Here is a 19,267-nt window from a genome sequence, read left to right as displayed (position 1 = left end):
ACGAAAAGTTGAATTTAATACAATGCTTAATGGATAATAATATGGCTAAACTGTTAGAAACCGTTGACCTAACGAAAGATTTTTAATTGAAGAATCGAAGAAGTTAAGCCATTCCGCTGATGAGAGTAAACGATCTCGCAATGTTTGAGTTTGCACTTGTACTGACTTCGCAATCGATGTACTTTATGTTTGAAACCTGAGTAACACGAATTTTTCACAGTTTTTAAGTAAATTTCACTACTTTCAAAAAGATCTTTCAAATAATAACAATATTCATATTAATCATACGATTGTATCTAGTTTTCAAGGCGATTAGCATACATCAACCATTAACCAACCGCAATTTCCAACTGTAACCACCCTATCAAACATCTCTTCAAATCATCATATACGTAAAATCCGTGAAAGGAAAAAGCATTACTCTCGATTGAAACTCGTTGCACACAAACACAGAATTTCCTGAATCGTTTCATTCTTTAGTTGCCTGGTTTCACCGCCAACAAGATACAACGGAAGATAGAGCCACGACGGAAGGACTAATTCGCACCACGTCGCTTCCGAGACGTTCAATTAGAGATGGCGGTGAGCAACGTATCTTGTAGTTTGTTTTTCTGATTCTGCAGGTAGTTCGTTTCACCGGTGAACGTCGAGTCATCGTTCGTTATTCCGTTCTTGAATTAATTGAGGAATTACGTGAGCTGACTCGTGCTGGCAAATGATTACATGCATATTTAATAAAGATCCGAGCAAAGTAGTCTGTTCTCATCAGTGAGCACCAACCGCGAAATCACTCGCGAGTCTTTCAAAGAAAGCATTTTCAAGAAAGGAAATTTTTTTACTAGACCTGTAGCAACGTTCATAAAATTTGTGAATGTCCCGTTAAGTGAAGAAACCAGTTGAATTTTTGGAAACCAGTTGAATTTTTGGAAACCTGTTTCGTCGGAACTGTTTATGGCATTTCATTAAGTTGTTGGTATTTCTATAGTGGATAGTTTTCGTAAGAGAATGTGTCAGTAACATGTGGTAGACAGGTAGTTACTAATGCTACCTCTGACAAGTCAAGGACATATGACTGGTAAGTGAGGAATTTGGAATTTCTAGTCACCGCTCTATGTAAAAATTCGATTCGGTTTAATAACTTAGCAGAAGATACGATCGATAACAATACTACAATACAATATAAAATAATAAATTTAGAATCTCTGATCATTACTCCTCCCCTATTAAGAAAATTCCATAGAATTCGACCACTCTCTATATATTATATCCTCTCTTCTTATTCTCATTCTCTTGGAAAATCTGCGAAAATCTTCAACTAAAACACTATTCTAACCATCTGTAACACCCTCGTTTAACTTACAAAAAAACGAAAAAGCTTCCTTCTAGCGCGAATATTCCGTACTAAACTCACGACCGTAAACGAAGAGTGCGTCATAACATTAAACATCCCGCGCATTTCTGCAGGTTCGTTTCGATTAACGATAAGAATCTTAAAGACGTTATCGAACGATCTACACCGGCTCTAGACGTCTGATCGATGATGGACGGTAGCGTGCGCGCATGGCATCGTCGATCTTGTATTCGATCGAGGAATCGAACAAGCGGATACCAGAGTAGAACGCGCGCGACTGAGCGCCATAAGCCGCTTGAACCGTTATACCGTTCGTAACACACAAAGTATCGGCATTATTTTCTAATGTAGTAGTTCGCAGGTCCTAATTTCTCTCGAGTTTTAATGCATCGGCCTCGCGGAGATCGGTTTCGTTCGCCGCCGTTTCCGTCCTGTTTTCATGTGGAACGATCATTCATCGGCTACGTCGATAGAGATTGTTCGTCTTTGATACGGGTTAATTAATGTAACTGGGACGCTTGTCTGTCTTTAATCAAGTGGGAATATTTTGGAATGTTCTTGTGTTGAGACTGTTTTGTCGTTGACGCGTGTGTGAAATTGATATAGTGTTTTTTATACGTAACAATAAGTAACAAGATCTTTTACAGGTAGCAATTTATAGTCTTCGAAATGAATATTTTAAGAAATTCTTGCACGCCGTAGTCTAAAAATATTCTAGTATAAATTTGATACTTAATGAGAGGATTTCTAGGTCGTTTAAAAAATACTTTATTCATTCGCGTTTAATTCATTGCTGAAGTAATCTTTTGACTTATTCTGACGCGTTTCTTACGTTTTATTTCGCGTTGAAACGAAGAAACGTTTGTCTGTACGGAACGTTTTCGACGAGATATTGCTTCATCGTCTTTCTACTTGTTTTCTGGATCATTTGGGTCACAAGAATTTACGCGACGTATTGTTACGTCGCGCACACCGTTACGCGGTTTGCAACACCTCCGACCACAGTATTATCTCTTTAATGTATTCCTTAGCTCTTAACGTTAATTCCATTGAACTTATGCAATGTGTTCCTCAAAATTACCTTCATTCACTAATTCCTACAGGTGAGACCGCCCGCTGTCCCCTTATCAATCTCGATCTAACACTTGTTCTTGTCTTCTTTCCCACGAATATATTCAATTATTCCTCGATTCTTGCACAGAATTTTTAATATTTTTGAATATCTTATTCTATCTTCTTGCAATGCTCTTACTCTAACTCTGTTCGCTTCTTCGTTCGTATAAGCAGTTGATCAACAGTGTAATAAACATAATGTAAACATAACATAATAAACATAATAGGATAAAATATAACGCAATTATATAACACTGATAACAAATACAGTACCATTTTCATTGCAAAATGACTAACTGTAAATTCATCAAGGAAAACAATGTGAATTTCGTATACATTCGTTATATCTCATTATATCTATGTGAATATCTCAGAGAAGATATAGAACCAAAGAAGCACAAATCGACATCCAATTTTCCATAAACCTCACTGTGAATACACGACGCACTTCCTAGTATCTACACAAACAATCTGTAGTATTCTAGTGAATATGTCATATGACAACCTAATAATTGAATCGATGCAACTTATGGATCAATACTAAGGAACGTGTTAAATTATTTCCCTCTACTTTTTGCTCTATTTTTCTTAACAGCGAATATCTTAACACTCAAAGCGGCTGATAATTCTTGGCCTCGACTTAAACATAGGAAAACAGTTGCACGTACACATGGTACGCGAACAATTCCTCGTTGGTGAGAGCTACAGCTACGATAGAGTAATGTAAAAGTGGATGTCCTATTAATGGGAAGACAACCGCGTTATATCGACTTGCATGCGGAAGAACAGCTGTCACAACGAAGGAATTGTTGTTCGACCAGCTAGCTTCCTATTCGTCATGTTTCTTCAACGTCGAACACGACCAAAATCGTGGTACCCGTGCGACGAAATTCTTCCTACATCGCGGAATTGCACAACGCGTTTCGCGACAAGTATTTTCTCCCTTCTCGAGGCGACGAATTAGAAAGTGTTTAACGCGTTTCCAACCACGACTGGCTTGCACGATGCAAATGTCGTCGTTTGCACAAGCGCAACGAGACTCGGGAAAACTCTGCCAAACAAGCTTGCGCTACCAAACGTTTTTCGTTTCATGAAACTTCGATTCGACAATTCGATAGTCACGCAACTTCGTGTATTCTCTCTGTTTTCAGTGGTATGGAAATTTTGTAAGATAATTTAAATATGACCGTTCAAATATTACAGAAGTGGGAAATTTCGTAAAATACTGAACATGCCATTACTATTCCCTGAAATGGAATAGCAATCTTGAATTGAAAACGACGTACGACATTGATATTTAAAATTAGTAGTATAAAAAACAGAAATTTGAATTAAAAGTTTCATGAATTTGAAAGAATTCTATTGTAAATTTCCAAGGCTTCGTAGCTACACGTACTAAAATATTCTAATGTTTGGAGAAACAGATTCGTAGATTCAAAGACTCCACCCACAGTTTCTTCAAATTGAAGATTCTGTCACTGGTACCACAATGTATCACTTCATCGTCTGAGTCCCTCATTTTCAAAGATGCACTACAACGCATAGAAGATTCTCAAAGTGTAGAACAGCGAATACGACACCAAAACAAGGAAACTCACCCTCAGATCTCGTTTCCACGGCGGCGAAGAGTAACACAGCCGCCAGCAGCAGCAGCAGTTTCGTGAACCAGAGCCTCCACATGTCTTTGCCCATCTGTTTCCCCGCTGGCAGGGAGCTGCGCTGCACGAAATTACCAACAGAAGACGTACACTCTCATGTAAATCGGTCCAATACAAACGAACAACGTTAGCCCGTTACATCAGCACCAAAATCGTCGACGTTTTTATCTTACACACTTCGAATTATTCTCACCTTCGACGTGACCGAATAAAAAAGATCTTTCGAAAAATGTAACCAAAATCTACATGGACGGAAAGACGAAACGTTAAACAAACGAAGGACAAACCGATTGGACAATGAACTAAATTTCTTTTCTGTTATTTGAACAACGAAAAAATATTGTTTAAAATCGTCGACGAGTCTCTTTTTCCTTTAATCACAGTCTATCCACGGAGATGCGAAGAGGAAAAATTTGTCCACCTGGTCACCAGACAGAGCAGTTAACGAGAGCTCTGGTACTCGACGAGCGGAGCAGCCGACCGATTGACCTTTCTCCGGGTGCGTAACTTTGTCTGTGTCCCGGTGAGGACTGAAGGGGAAGCAAGGCCCACCGCCGGCTGTTGGGAACCGGAGAAAGGTGTATCGAGAGAGAGGCCAGAGGCGAGCCGGTAAGGCCCCTTCTTCTATCGCTTCTCTTCCCCTTCTCTCAATCACAGATTATACACGTTTCTCTCTTCTACCACTGGATCGTGAAGATTATACATATATATGGATACTATTTAAATAAAAACCTTACTAAGTTATTAACTTTTGTTGAGTAATATGACTTCTGAATGAATTGAATAAGTGAGAATTGAGTAAGAATGAACAAAATTCGTCGCTATAGGAGCTCTATGAAAGAAGGGTAGATTATACACACGATTATGTATGTTTCTTTCTTTCTTCCACTAATAAAATCGTAGGCATTTTATAGGGAACAGTTAGATCAAATATTTAGAAAATAATTATTTGAATAATATTACTCTTGGCGCGTAATTTAGCTTTTCTTCGAATTGAGATTACAGGAATGAAATTTGTCCATCTAAAATAAATTATTTTTCGAAAGTACTTCCTAGCTACTTTTATTTAGACTAAAACTCTCTCGGATGTGCCGTGGGTCAAGTTCTTCCTTAATCTCATTATCGTCATCATCTTCGTGGCGAGAAGAACCGTTTGTCGCATTATTCTTTCCTCTTTGCTAGATTGTTATTGTCATTGTAATTGCGCGTGTGCATGTATATTTGCGCCAACTTACAGCCGACTACGACGCGGCCTTGCATACTATCTCTTTGAGGTATCCTTGTCTTGGAAGGATGACAGTAGAAGTAGGTAGGAGTTTGGGGACGGAGAAAGAGTGGGGGAAATGGGGATTTGAGGGACAATCAAGAGGATTTGTATCGTGTGGGGGTGTAATTATTGGGCGATGAAAATGGATATAATGGGATTGAAGATATATAATTAAAGAAATGTGGGTTCGGTATACAAATTGAAATGTTGAAAAATGTGTAAATGGTAGAAATTATTAGGTTGTAACATACATTCGCCCTATTTTTATATTTACCATAGAAACGAAGAAGGCGAGACAAATTTATATTACAACCTAATGCCTTCGTGGATTGAAGAAATAATAAGAAGAATAAGGGCAATGGAAAAATTGGGAACTGGGAAAACACAGAGACAGCGTAATTAAAAGGATATACAAATATTAGAATCGAAACTTAATAGCCGTGGAATTGGAAACTATAAAAACGTGGGAATAGTATAACGTTGAAAAGTGAACAATTTGAAGTACACAGAAATCAGGGATATTTCGTACAAAATTTTGCTACGAGTTTCTTAACGAAAGACCAGAATCAAAAAGAATTCCAAAAAAGATCTGTGTACGATTAAAGACTAAAACATCATGTAGCTAAGTACTATAGAAAATATTCGGGAAGAAAGTTGCTCGATTAATTCGTGCAACGAGATTCGTTCTTTTTCGTCTCTTTCGCGACTCACCCGTCGTTCCGGTCAGTCGTTCCGTCATCCAGTCAGCCACTTTCGAGTTGTATTACAGGACCACCCGTTATGTGGTAATTCAAGCCGGTGCACTAGTGTGACTCAATACGTCGGCACAGCTGTTACATTTGCTTTAATTTGCTTGTCAAACCTCTGTTTTGCTAATTGAAAAACCCATTCCTGATCATTTTCCACGACGATAAACCGCAAGCTCGCCATTGACTGCTGCTGAATTGTTAAGAAGATGATAGGCAACGAGCATGAATGGTAGTCGTTTTGGTTCCTTCAACAATAGTACTCTCAGAGATCCAATTTAAAGATTGAACCATGTGTTGATTATGTTTGAGTATTTTAATTTTAAAATGTATATATACTCGTAAGTCTGGTAATTATAGAATACGAGTGTTTGATAGATGAATATTTCTTTACAAAATAGATATAAAAGAATATTATGGTCCTTAACATACTTTACTATTTAGACAGCTACATAGGATTCGACAAAAATTACTTTCAAAAATAACGGATCTTCGATTTACTTTTTCTAAAAGAGAAAAGTAATTTATGCAGAAACGAAGACCCACCTGTGAGGTATCCCTTTCAAGTGTCGAAGTTTCATGTGAAATATTCGGTCGAAGATTTCACTATAAACTGTTCGAGTGAATAAAGATTCATCGAAAAAGCGAATTTGAATTTGAAGTAAGAAATGATAGCGAAGAAAGCATTTGTGATATTTTACCGAAGAAATGGAAAAGATATTTAATATATCATAACAACACTTTTGTCACCTTAGGAATGCTATTTATTACAAAAGGAATGCTATTGGCTTGGACATTAAAGTAGATGATACATTAATTGATTAATAATTACTCCACTTTCTAAAGATTATTCCACAGGAAGAGGAATCCCATTTAAATCATCGTTCGAATCTTTTGAATACAATTTCTTTATTCACAGATCTTCTATCTTCTAATACGTCGTGCCATTTAAAAAAGAAATTCGTATTTACAAGAACTATTTTAATTAAGCATTTTACAATTATACAAATTACTGATTCAAAAGTGGCTCATTTAAAGCGTTTAGATTTCCGAAAATCGAAACATCTTCTTCACCTCAACAGAATCATTCAATTTACCTTCTACGCTTCTTAAATGTCAAAATATCCTTCTGAATCACCAAAATCCCAATACACGACCGACTAAAAACCTCAGTTTCCTTCTGAACCAACGAAATGCTAGTAAAAATCCGAACAAAAACGTCGAAATCAATAAAAAAAAAACCTAAGTTTCGATGCATCCTACTTCCTACGACCTTGCCGCTCACGAAGCAGAGAAATATCCCATCTCCTACGAATCGCTCGACGCGATTTTAGAAACATCCTGTACGCGTTCAAGATTCTATCTCTTGGAACGCTCCTGTTAAAGTCAACCTTGCTTCGAGTCTCCCGATAAGGTGGTCCACCTGTTGACCGGGCTGAACTGAATGAACTCGACGGTGAAACGGGCACGCTTCTTGAAGGAAGCTGTAAGATAGTGGCACGACTCCCTCGAGGTGGGAGGTTCGTATTATAGGTGGCGACCCGGGGGACCTACATTCACGAGCTAAGTCTTCTTCTCCTTCCAGCTGTCTGGCTCGTCTCCGCCGAGATATTCGTGTCGATGTCGGTTGACTCGCTTACCGACCGATTCTCGAATTCCGTCGCCGAGATTCCACTGGAGAAATTACTCCCTTCCTTCGCCTCTTTCTCTTTTCCGCGTTCCTTTTTTTTTCTCTTCTCTTCCCATTTGCTTCTTTCTTTGCATCTTGCGGAGGAGCCGCCGGTCACGCTTACAGACCGCGAAATTGAACGACGATGGCGGAGAAAATGAGCCCCGAGAGAGATCTACAAGAGTCGATTAACGCCTTATCGACGGGGCGCTTTTATCGTGAACGATGGTTTTGTTCGAATTATCGTTCTACTTGTACATTATACTCTAATGTTTAAACTGCTTTCAAACTTTTTTAACGACCATATAAACTGTTAAGGCTTAGAATTGTTGCGACACATGGGCGATTATGTATTTCCTGTTCTAACCAATAGCGAAATGAGTATACATCAAATCCATATAAAATAATTTTTCTTAAGTTCTACAACACAGTTATTGCAGCGCATAGTCATCTTAATCCACAGTGAAAGGATTAATCCTCGGACGACGAAGGTTCTGACAATTGTGATAGCTACATATATACAACAGACGTTTCACGTTCACTTTCTAAGCTATATTTAGGTGTTAGTGTTTTATCACACTGGACTAAATGAAGTGGGATCTTTGATAAGCACCTTAACGACGAATAACGTGGAAGTAAAGCTTGAATTAGGATATGTGGTATCTTCTAAATTGTATAACTTTTATTATTTGTTTATATAATTTTCTTTACTTAATTATTTACTTATATAATTTATTATTTACGTTACATAATTTACTTTTAACATTCTTCGCTTTCCTGCATTTGTGTTCGTATTTGCCATAAACATCCGCATTCTAGCCATCAAATTCGTAGCCTAGTCACGTATTCACACTTGCGGTGGCTAGAAAGAGGTTCATAATGATGCAGAGGATGTATTTATTGAATTACCTTCATTGTTAAAGCATGTTGTCAGGAAAGAAATTTATGATTCGTTAATTGATTCACTAAATAATTCCTTAATTCGTGGTTCAAACGTTTGTCTTATTCTATAGATTGTGGAGACGTGGATTGTAACTCAACCAAAAATACACATTATGATATAAATCAAGATTAGCAATGTGTTAGTAAGAACGTGTGCATGTTAATAACTGAATATTTTCAATGTTAAGTTTCCAACAATACATAATTCATCAGAGCTATTTCCTTTTTATTATTTCGAACAAATTGCAAAATTTATGAGGCATAATTTTACTATTCAATAAAGCCATTCGTTCACAATTTGACCCCAATCAACGAACCACTGCATCGCGAATACTCTCAGTAAATCTTAATCGCATGCGCATCAACATCTGCATAAACAAACGCATCTTTTCTCTCATCAACAGTTTGAATTTCACGTCCTATGTGCGCGTTTTCCATCGCCTCGTCATTTTTCCGCATAGATGAACGAAGGAAGACAAAAGTCAAAAAGTCACAGCTAGACAACGAACTTTCTAATTCGACAGCACCGGTCCGTCAAACCAGTGGGAGGATTAGCGTCGAGTATAATTGAGAATGCAAGGACGTCGGGAGATCGTAAAGCTCAAGCGAGCGTAAAAATGGCCGATGTGGTAAATTCGATGCTATCTGAGCACTACTTGCCGAATAGGAATCGAAACGCGATTACGATGGAATCGTAGATAGTAACAAACATCTGAATGATAATTTCGAAACAATTGAGAGATCAACGATACTTTAGATATTCAAGTCACTTCGAATATGGTTCAATAAAGGATCAAGATTCAGTATAGAACCTTGGAGACCTGGATAATTTATGAATTTCCAGCTTCGATAGGTCATCAATGAAACGTTATTTAACAACCACTCCACCCATTTACTTCGATATCAAAAGCCAACCATCCTCAGATACTGTAGTTCTATTTGTAACTAATGGCAACGTAGATGAATTTCTAGAAGAGTCCATGTAATCGGTAGACTGAAGATTCTATCCGACATCTCGCGCATTCTTGGCTTTCTGTTAACAAACCGAATGAAAGTTTGGAAAGTTGATGGTAATTGGAAATTCCGATCGATAGGTTGAAGATTTTTATGAATATAATTAAAGAAATAATATCTAAGTAAAGATTTGTTTCACCCTCTCAATTTTTTAACGAATACTTCACTTTGAATATTTTGGGCATTTTTTAATATACTGATCAATATTGAATATCCAAATACGTGAAAATAATAATGGGTATATTCTCCTCCTTATTGTAATCATTCCATAACCTATATTGTATATTTTCAGAATTATGAATTTGAAGAACTGTACTATCCGGATATCGTCAATTTGCAGAAATATTTAAGAGCTCGTCATACAACTCTTGTAATCAATGACCTATTATATCGCCTTAATCTCTTCCTGATAGTTCTACCGGTTCGGTCGATCGAATTAATGTTAATTTAGCTAAAAGACCTCGTTAGATTTGTCGTATTTTCGCTTAATTTGCAACGAGCCATGGATTGGACGCTGCACTCGTGAGACGAATTCGGTTAGACGCGTGGTAATTAAGAACAGTGGGCAGAGTGAAAGTTAATTAACTTATGAACGAATTTGGAATGTAAATCGTGGCAATTACTAACTATCCTTTAAAAGGTAATAATAAACAAATTTTGACTACATAATTATGTAAAACTAATCGCGATCGCAGCCAATCAGCTCATATTATCATTTACTACACAATTCATAATTGTATCATGGCAACTAATTACGTATTGATGCATTTAGAAATTGTACATTAAATATTAATATGATTATCCGGATCTCACCGTGTGGAGGTTACTGCGAATGGAGACCCACCTAAAATTAAAAATTGTATTAGATCTTAAGATAATCATGAAAATAAAAATTGCATTAAATCATAAACTAATCGTATAATTCTATGTGAGACTCTTTTTCTTATTTTTATCAGTAATTTTACACTTCTATTACCATTTTTAATTTCAAAACGATCTATCTATCACACACATACAGGGATACAGTGCTTCCTAACATTACTAGGTTTTCTATTAAGTGTCTACCTAATTCTGAGTTGGGGCTTTAATTTGAGAATGATCAAGATACCCAGGGATCTCATTCATAAAATTAATTCACAAATGCCTTACCTAACAGTAAAAATTAAATTTCAACTTCCTACCTGACTACAAATCTAATTTAACCAGTCTCTCAAACATTCAAAGATTTTCATGAATCCTATCTACATAAATATCTCAATATAATAAATAAAATTGGAGAGGAAATATTGCGTCTAAGTACAGAATGAATATATCTTTCACAACTAAATACATTGACCTTGAATATGTTGAATATGTTGATTGTACTATAAGAGAGTATCTTCTTTCTTAGAAATAAACTTAAATTGAAATTAGTTTCATCAAAACTTTAGATTTTTTGTCGTCTCTACTTACATAAAAATTACACGATTTCTGTACAAGTTCTACCTATTAGAAGTCTAAAGATTTCTTTTCATAGACTTTCACCTACAAGCAATTTTAACAATGTCTTTGTAAACTCTGAGCATCAGACATCTAAATGTTTATTTATAGAATACTACCTAGATACAAATTTGAAGATTTATTTATGGATTCTATCTGCCTTACAAGCTAAAGGTTTGTTGATGGATCCTATCTGTCTAACAATCTAAAACTTTGTTTGTGGGCCCTACCTACCTAAAACTCTAAAAATTTATTTATGGATCCTACCTGTCTAAAAATCTAAAAATTTTTAAAATACTTTTCAAAGTATTTTTTATTATTGTCAAATACATATATATGAATATTTCATAATACGATTGATTTGTAAAAATTATCCGCCAAATTGAATGTCCGCCATTACAACTTCAAATATTTTATGCATTACGTGACTTCGTTCTAATGCAACATGGCGCACTTTTTCTGACCGTTAAACAAAACTGTACAACACGAAAAAAATGCGATGCGCAGAACCTGTTCAAACTTGTCTGTGATAACGTACTTTCTCGAATGTAATAAAAGTTATTGAGAAAGACGAAATTAATAGTCAATATTATATTACAGACAATTTACGAATAATGAAACAAAATGAAAAAGTTATTTGAATGTCTTACTCAAATGAAATAGAATCGAGAGAATCTATGTTAAATTTACGTTAAACAGTCTATTCAATTTCTTCGGAAACATAATTTAATATATTTGAAAGAAAAAAGTAATTTCTTTAATCTTGCACTTTTCATCTTGATATTCTTAATAAACCGTGAATTTGGAATTTCTTATATTAGATATTAATTACGTTAATATAACGAAATGTTTATAAGAAATGGAGTTTAATAAAATTAATTTAATAATGAATAAATATTACCACATTTTGACGAAAAATTATCAAATTCATGGTTAATCACCATGGCGTCCTTTTGACTTTCATCCTGTCCTTTCGAATTTCGCAGCATCCCTCTAATACATCAAAGCTTCCCTCGGAATCAAATAATAATAATCTGCACAAAAAAATAAATATTAAAACAAATGTATAAAAAGAATAAATTATTTGAAAATGAAACATAGATCATGGTCAAATTGTGTTTCGAAAACTCACTGTACGAGCTACCGGCAAATGGGGCAATCAAAAAGACAATCGGAGAAACAAAGGTAATTAAATAATAGATTACCACGAAGTAATGAAGAAAAACGCACAGAAAGTAACAATAGTGTGAGATTGAACGGTAAAAAAATGTCTACCAAAGTGCCAAAGCCACCTGTCGCGAAATGACATGGATGGATATACGTCTAATCCCTCTGATTGTCCACGCTAAACTGACACCCCGCACCGCGATTTACCCAACGAGTTTGGGTTGTGGAGGAGTAGGGGCTAGAGTTGTCGGCTATTCGTGCATACACAAATAGGACTCGTCAAATTGCTGGAACACCTACACTAAAGGATATGTTTTCAGTAATAGACATATTACGTTTCAAAACAAAAAACAATACGTTAGGCTGAACAGTGAGATGAAAAATAAAAGTATAGAGAGTAAACGCAAATGATTTAATATCATTTTGACGAATAGAAATGAATCTGAAACGAAGATATCTGCGCTTATACGTTGTCACTTGATTAAATAAAATTGATTACTAGATAAAAAGTTGGAAAGATATAATTTTTTCAAACATAACGTGTAATAGAATATTATAAAATATTAATAGCAATGCCCTTAGGCGATCCCATTATCAAAGCACGCCTTTGAAAACGTAAAAGTAAATCTAATTATAAAATATTAAATTATAAAAACGTCACATAGCAAACACTGACTCTAAGACCGCATTGCATCCGGTCACAAAAAATTTCCGAAAGTAAAACTGCATTAACAGAAAAGAATGGAGGAAGCGAGCGTTTTTTCGGAAAATACTGCTGTTTCTAATTAATTTATTCATCAATAAAAAAATATATTACGGAAATAGAATATATTTGAAATATTATTTGTGCTTTGTAAGTTATTTCCTGATATTGACAAGTATTTATAAAGATTCTAAATGTAATACAATCTATCTGAAAGAATTATACTGCGGATGTTCGTTTCTTACTTATAAATTACATTTATTTTATAATTATCCGAAAATGCTTGTGGCAGACCAAAATTCTATATGTAAACATATCCGAGGATGGAGCGATAACAGTGTGAAAGAGCCGTCAATGTTTATGAATCGAAATGTGTTTGCACGTATCTGGTACTGTAGAGCTCTTGTGAAAACAAAAAGTTGTTGACAAGGATTTAATGACGCTGCAATGTTCTCATCATGAATTTACAATTCATATAATGCATGAATTATTTTTCTAATTTTTTATTTTAATTTCAATTGAAAATGTCTTAGTTATTTTATCGAATTGTTCAAAACTCTATTTTGCACTACAGATCGAGAAAAAAAATTATTTAAAATAAAAGAAAACGTTGAAGATATTAGAATTATGTATAATTTAGTCGTATTACGTTAAATATTGTATGCCTATGTGTATATTCATACAATTGATATATATATATGATTGTCATATCATAAATGTGTATATCATAAATCAAACGTTACTAAACGTTACTGTATGAAAAACGTTGAAATAAACGTGCAGAATTAGAACAAATTATATTAAAGTGAAATAATAGTCGAACTTATATTCTGTTTTAAAAGTTTATGATACAAGCTACAGGTAATGAAAACGATTAGACTACTAATGGAGGAAAACAGAAAAAAGTTCGGAAGATTATATAAACTTTTGTTAATAATATCTAATAAACAACTAAATAGGTAGACATTAATTCAACAAACCTAATAATAATGTATGTAATGTAATAACAGCAATTGAAGTACTAAGAAATTCAGATTATACGCTTCGAACGGCGACACATTTTAACGACTCGCTCTTCGACAGTAGAATGGCGGTATCCCGCCAAAAGTGAGCCTAGCCGATTGTGGATTGGCTGAGACGGCGAGGCTTCGTTTCTATACAATACAAAATTGAAATACTAAACACCGCAAAAATTCTCTTACATTTTACGAACTGATGAACTGGACATTTTCAAACCAGATAACTATAAGAATTTGAACACTAAGGTGAACACGTATATATGCGTACATCACAAGCATGATTTTAAAATGCGAATTTATGTATTATGTGAAGACAGATAATTACAGAATTACAAATTGCTGTTACAGGTGAAATATAAAAAATTGTATGCTTATTCGTATTATGTAACAGTGCATATACGTAATCTTTCTACTTACTATTCTATTAATAGTAATATAAAATAAAATTAAAATATAGTCCATCAAATATCCACTATGAAATAAGATTATGGTCATATAGATAATTTCTAAAATTTTCTAACAAAGAAAAGTTACTGTATGATGCATTAAATCCATATACTAATATTAATCTTTGGAAAGCGAAGGTAATCTAACCTAAAAACGTATGCGATGTATTAAAAGTTTTAAGTTTCAGGCTTCAGATATTTAATCTAAATTAGAGATATATGAGTGAAACATGAAATGAGACATATATATATATATATATATATATATATATATATATATATTTACGTTATAATTTTTAAACATATTCGTATTTTTAAACATCGTTAAGTAAATTTCTAAATAACTAAGAATATACTGCTTCTTATTAAATATTTACGAACTGTTTTTATTAACGAGAAGCTATGAAGTGATGGTTGGCAAGTTGTATCAATATATTACAAGTTGACGAAGTATACCAATAATAATTTAATAAAACAAATTCTTCACCGCGCTCTTCGAGAGAAATTCCTTGGAATTGCAATTGTTGCAACAAACGCAGCTGCATTTATAACATGCGACACAAGTTCACTCTTTTATATACTAAGCTATTTGATTAATTCTAAGTGTGTAAAGAATTTAGAGAACCTTTAAAATCGTATATTTATCATTAGTACTATTGATTTTCTTACCATTTTGAAATATACAATTTTGAGAATAATTACTATATCTTCGTTCTTAAATAATGGAGCAACTAGCGAAAAAAAGGAAAAAAAGGCGAAGATGCGATGCAAAATATTCATAACGTGCACGTGATTCATCTACATGTTTCCGTTTTGTTGAATATTTCACAATCGAACATTTTCTTTTCTCTTCTATCGTACCTTGTGACATGACTGCTTCTTGTGGGAGGTAAGAGCAAGACGAAATGCAGTTTCTAGCATTTTGCAAACAAAAAAGGATGAAACTGTTCGCTTTTCTTCTTTTTAAATAGAGATGAAGGTAAAAAAGACGTATATCTACAGAATTTATTCTATTTCCATTACACATTCTGTCGATTGATTATTTTCATTTGAATCAATTGACTTACTTAATAAATTCTTCTTATTTACAGGCATAGCTAATATTGGGTCTACCACTATTTGCTTTCTTTCTTTTAGCACTAACGCTTTGTTTAAATCATTCTTACCAAACCTTATAAATTTAAAATTATTCACACACTGTAATTCATTATTCCAATTCATTAACATTTTACACTGAGTTGCATTTAAAATATCAGGAATTTCTGAAAAATAGAGGAGGATTTGTATATCAACATATATCAAAAATAAATTTGACTGTAATTCTTTACCTATTCCACATGTATCATATTCTTCTTGTTCTCTCTCCTTGGTTATTCTAATTATATTCTCCCTGCTAGCATGCTGTCTACTCCTATTGCTACCTATAGATTTTTTAATAGCAATTTGTTCCATTTCTTCATCATTTCTTGCTATGTACCTTTGGATCAAACATAGGACTATAACTAATCAAATCTTTAATGCACAATCTCTGTATCACCATGTACATACATCTTTGTTTTACCTACGTTTCTAACAAACTTGCAGTTAACTCTGGAGTATAGGGGCACACACCTGGAATCATATTGTTTCTAATCCACAACATTTTTTCTCCTATTAAATTCTGTTTTATCAAGCGGGACATTTTTCCTTTCTGTCTATTTGATATTCTGAAACAAAACACATTGACCATTTCCTTCATTAGTACACAAAAGTATTATATAATCATATAAAATAAATGAAATGTACATAATAAAATCATATAATTTAATAGTAATTCTATTTACTTTTTGGCTTTTTTCGCAATAGCGATAGACTTTCTACTATTTGGATGTATCATTTTCTTTGACTTCAGGAACTCTTTTCTCATTGCTGTGGCCTATAAAAGATAACAACACACTCAAATAGTTTTTCTAAGATAATCTATTTTGTATACGTATAAATTAGTAAAAATATTACCATGGCTGTGAATTATTTCGATTATCCTAACCTTCAAAACTCCAACTCAGGTTATGCGTTTACTCAATATATAATCTTGCGCAGGCGAATCATCGATAGCAACTACGGCGACGCCTATCGAGAATAAAAGTAATATCGAAGTATACCTTACCATGACATTTCCGGGCCAACAAACTTCAAAATTTGTTTCTTCTGTTTCAAGATATTAGCTATTTTTTTTAAATCTTATAATGGTAACGTATTTTAAAATGTGTAATCTTTGATGAATGCATATTAGTAAAATTTCATATGAAGAAAGTTTTTTGGGAATCTGTATCATATCCAGCGATCAGAAAACGAAGACTTGACGGAAGTCGACGACAATGGAGATAAAAGTTTCTATCGTAATATTGCTTTTATTGATTTTAACCTCAGATGGAACGGGTTTTGGCAGAAAACGATCCGCCAAGTGTCAAAGAGGCAACGAGCAGACTTTAAATAGAAACGAGCAGAATTTAACATCCGATTATTATTATTACTGTGACCCAACAGAGTTTGGAGTAGTACAAAAGATTCCGTATTTGCGTTCTTGTTCACCATGCGACACGATAGAAATCGATTTCTCTTCTGCTTGTATCAGATGCGGGATGTGCCTTGCTATTGCTGAAAAGGTTGACCCTTTTTCACCGGTCTCGATTATCCTAGTTCTCTCTATTCGCGCATTTTTTAAATTCAAACGTAGATTTTTTACAATTATTTATTTTGTTGATGACATCATTTAACGAATTCTTTGAGAACTTCGCAAGGGAATCCAGACATAAATGATATTTAAAATGTTTATAGCAGTTCTGAAGTAAAAAAAAAAGCGACATGAATTTGAAATGACGAATCATATCAATAATTTTATTATTCCCATTTTTTACATAACACAGGGGAACTTTATAATTTTTAAATCTCTTTGATTTTATATATCTTTCTACATTTATTTTTCTTTTTGCATATCTGCATGTTGCCTTAAATGCTATCTACATGTTATTTTAGTTGCATTTTTTTTTGAATCGGAAATGGCTGTCCTGTGTCTCGTCAATAATTTGTCTCGCTTCTCTTGGTGTATTTCTAAAAGTAGTATTGACATAAATGAACTTTTGACTCCAAGAGTCGACATCGCCTATTACGACTCTTTTTTTTAGTTTACAAAAGTTCAAAGTCACATATAAGCCTTTTAAAATTTTCTTACTTTTTTGCTACTTAATATTTTCAAAAACACGTAAACATTTGCAGGCTATTTATCACTTTATTCGATTGCATATATACAAAAGTACATTTTCACAAACATCCTTTCGTAAGTTTGCTATTTAATCAATTTAATTCAAACAGAATCGATATTTGTCCAAACCCAGCGTTTTATTATTTAAGAGACATTCACGATAAATAATTATTTTCCATTTCGGTTAAATACACAGTAGAAATTAATATTGATTATCAAAAACACTAGAAACTCTCGTTCACGAATAAAAGCAGAAATACATAACAAAATCTTGAAATAAATGGGTATCAATTGAATACTGAATTATATTATATTTGTAACAGATTGGGGTTAGGTTGGGGTTAGGTAAATATCGTATCTATACCTTTTAGATAAATCAAACATTGCTGGATGTTCACGAAGCGTTGCCTAACGCGTGTTTAAATGACACTGAGATCGAAGTTCTGTTGAGGACCATATGTGATTATTCTTTTCAATTGTAAATATCTGATGAGTAAAGTAATCTTTATGTATATATATATATATAAGAATGTACAAAATATCAAAACTAAAGTACTCATTAATATTAAACCATATATGAATTTCCACTTTTCATAAATATCCATAACCTACAAATAAGAAAAGGAAGGTACATATATTTATAATTTTTTAACAGCTATGGCCTTCGCGAATTAGACGGAAAAAGGTACATTTCTGATAAATTACCTGGTTCTGTCATGGTATCTACGTCCGCCGATGGACTTTGGAGAGAGAAGTCTGTATACAAAGATACTTCATTTATGTCACAATTATGCATGTCGTGCGTGTATTCTGTTTTCTTACGACGGCTTCCTTTAATACCGGATTTTATTTAGATTCAGAGATCTTTGCCATTATTATCTCGATGAAATCGGAGAAGTTTCATTGTACGAACAATGGCAGCGATGTAACAACGATGAAAAACTTCACGACTTGTCGAACATTATGTGTCGGTAATAAGAAAAATGAAATACCTGACTTTAATAACAAAATATTATCGAAAAATTTGTTCACCTGTTTACGTCATTTCAGAAACATGCACGGTATATTACGAGATTGTAAGAGCATGCAGAATACGGAAAAATACGAATCCCCGTTTAAGACTTATTACGCAAAAGTAAAAATCAGCGCAACTTATGATAAATACGGCAAACGTGATTGAGAGAAATATGTCTACAACTTTTTATTCTGCACTGCAAATAAATATAATATATTTATAATTATGCCACTAAGAGATCTTTACATCGTAACTCATCATAACTATATTTGTAATATTTATTTATTCAAATAAATATGAGTTTTAAATATGAGTTTAAGCAATGCATAATTCATTTTTTTGATCTTAAAGGTAAACTTCAAAAACGTACGATATGTTACAACAAAGATACATTCGATAAATTGATGCAAATGATGAAATACTTCAACTGGAAATTC

General features: G+C 33.9%; 2 protein-coding genes across 6 annotated transcripts; one reads left to right on the top strand and one right to left on the bottom strand.

Annotated features, from left to right (window-relative positions):
• Positions 1-8,466: 8,466 nt before the first annotated feature.
• LOC138181547 (translation machinery-associated protein 16 homolog) lies at positions 8,467-16,753 on the bottom strand. Of its 4 annotated transcripts, none has more exons than XM_069116409.1 (8): positions 16,570-16,753; positions 16,398-16,489; positions 16,140-16,280; positions 15,903-16,051; positions 15,436-15,836; positions 12,141-12,273; positions 10,574-10,604; positions 8,467-8,666 (listed from the first exon to the last, which is right to left on the bottom strand). In XM_069116409.1, the coding sequence occupies exons 1-5, from the start codon at positions 16,570-16,572 to the stop codon at positions 15,580-15,582; spliced, it is 642 nt and encodes a 213-aa protein (XP_068972510.1). In that variant the 5' UTR covers positions 16,573-16,753; the 3' UTR covers positions 8,467-8,666; positions 10,574-10,604; positions 12,141-12,273; positions 15,436-15,579. The 4 variants fall into 4 exon arrangements, with proteins under 4 accessions (XP_068972510.1, XP_068972512.1, XP_068972511.1 ...); XM_069116411.1 differs by having other exon boundaries at positions 12,144-12,273; XM_069116410.1 differs by having other exon boundaries at positions 8,467-10,604; positions 12,144-12,273.
• Positions 16,705-19,248, top strand: LOC138181546 (uncharacterized). Of its 2 annotated transcripts, none has more exons than XM_069116408.1 (5): positions 16,705-16,952; positions 18,187-18,293; positions 18,471-18,569; positions 18,670-18,786; positions 18,866-19,248. In XM_069116408.1, the coding sequence occupies exons 1-5, from the start codon at positions 16,932-16,934 to the stop codon at positions 18,993-18,995; spliced, it is 474 nt and encodes a 157-aa protein (XP_068972509.1). In that variant the 5' UTR covers positions 16,705-16,931; the 3' UTR covers positions 18,996-19,248. The 2 variants fall into 2 exon arrangements, with proteins under 2 accessions (XP_068972509.1, XP_068972508.1); XM_069116407.1 differs by having other exon boundaries at positions 16,705-17,219.
• The last annotated feature ends 19 nt before the right edge of the window (positions 19,249-19,267 follow it).

This window comes from Bombus flavifrons, chromosome 7 (assembly GCF_040668555.2).
Source record: "Bombus flavifrons isolate JBK064 chromosome 7, iyBomFlav1_principal, whole genome shotgun sequence".
Lineage (NCBI taxonomy): Eukaryota > Metazoa > Arthropoda > Insecta > Hymenoptera > Apidae > Bombus > Bombus flavifrons.
This window is presented reverse-complemented; position numbering and strand designations above follow the sequence as displayed.

Coding starts and splice junctions, on each gene's coding strand:
- LOC138181546 (XM_069116407.1), top strand. CDS start 16,932: ATGGAGATAAAAGTTTCTATCGTAATATTGCTTTTATTGATTTTAACC. Junction 17,220..18,186: donor GCCTTGCTATTGCTGAAAAG/GTTGACCCTTTT, acceptor TATACCTTTTAG/ATAAATCAAACATTGCTGGA. Junction 18,570..18,669: donor GATGGACTTTGGAGAGAGAA/GTCTGTATACAA, acceptor GATTTTATTTAG/ATTCAGAGATCTTTGCCATT.
- LOC138181547 (XM_069116409.1), bottom strand. Junction 16,281..16,397: donor ATTGCGAAAAAAGCCAAAAA/GTAAATAGAATT, acceptor GTTTTGTTTCAG/AATATCAAATAGACAGAAAG. Junction 15,837..15,902: donor ATATGATACATGTGGAATAG/GTAAAGAATTAC, acceptor TCTATTTTTCAG/AAATTCCTGATATTTTAAAT.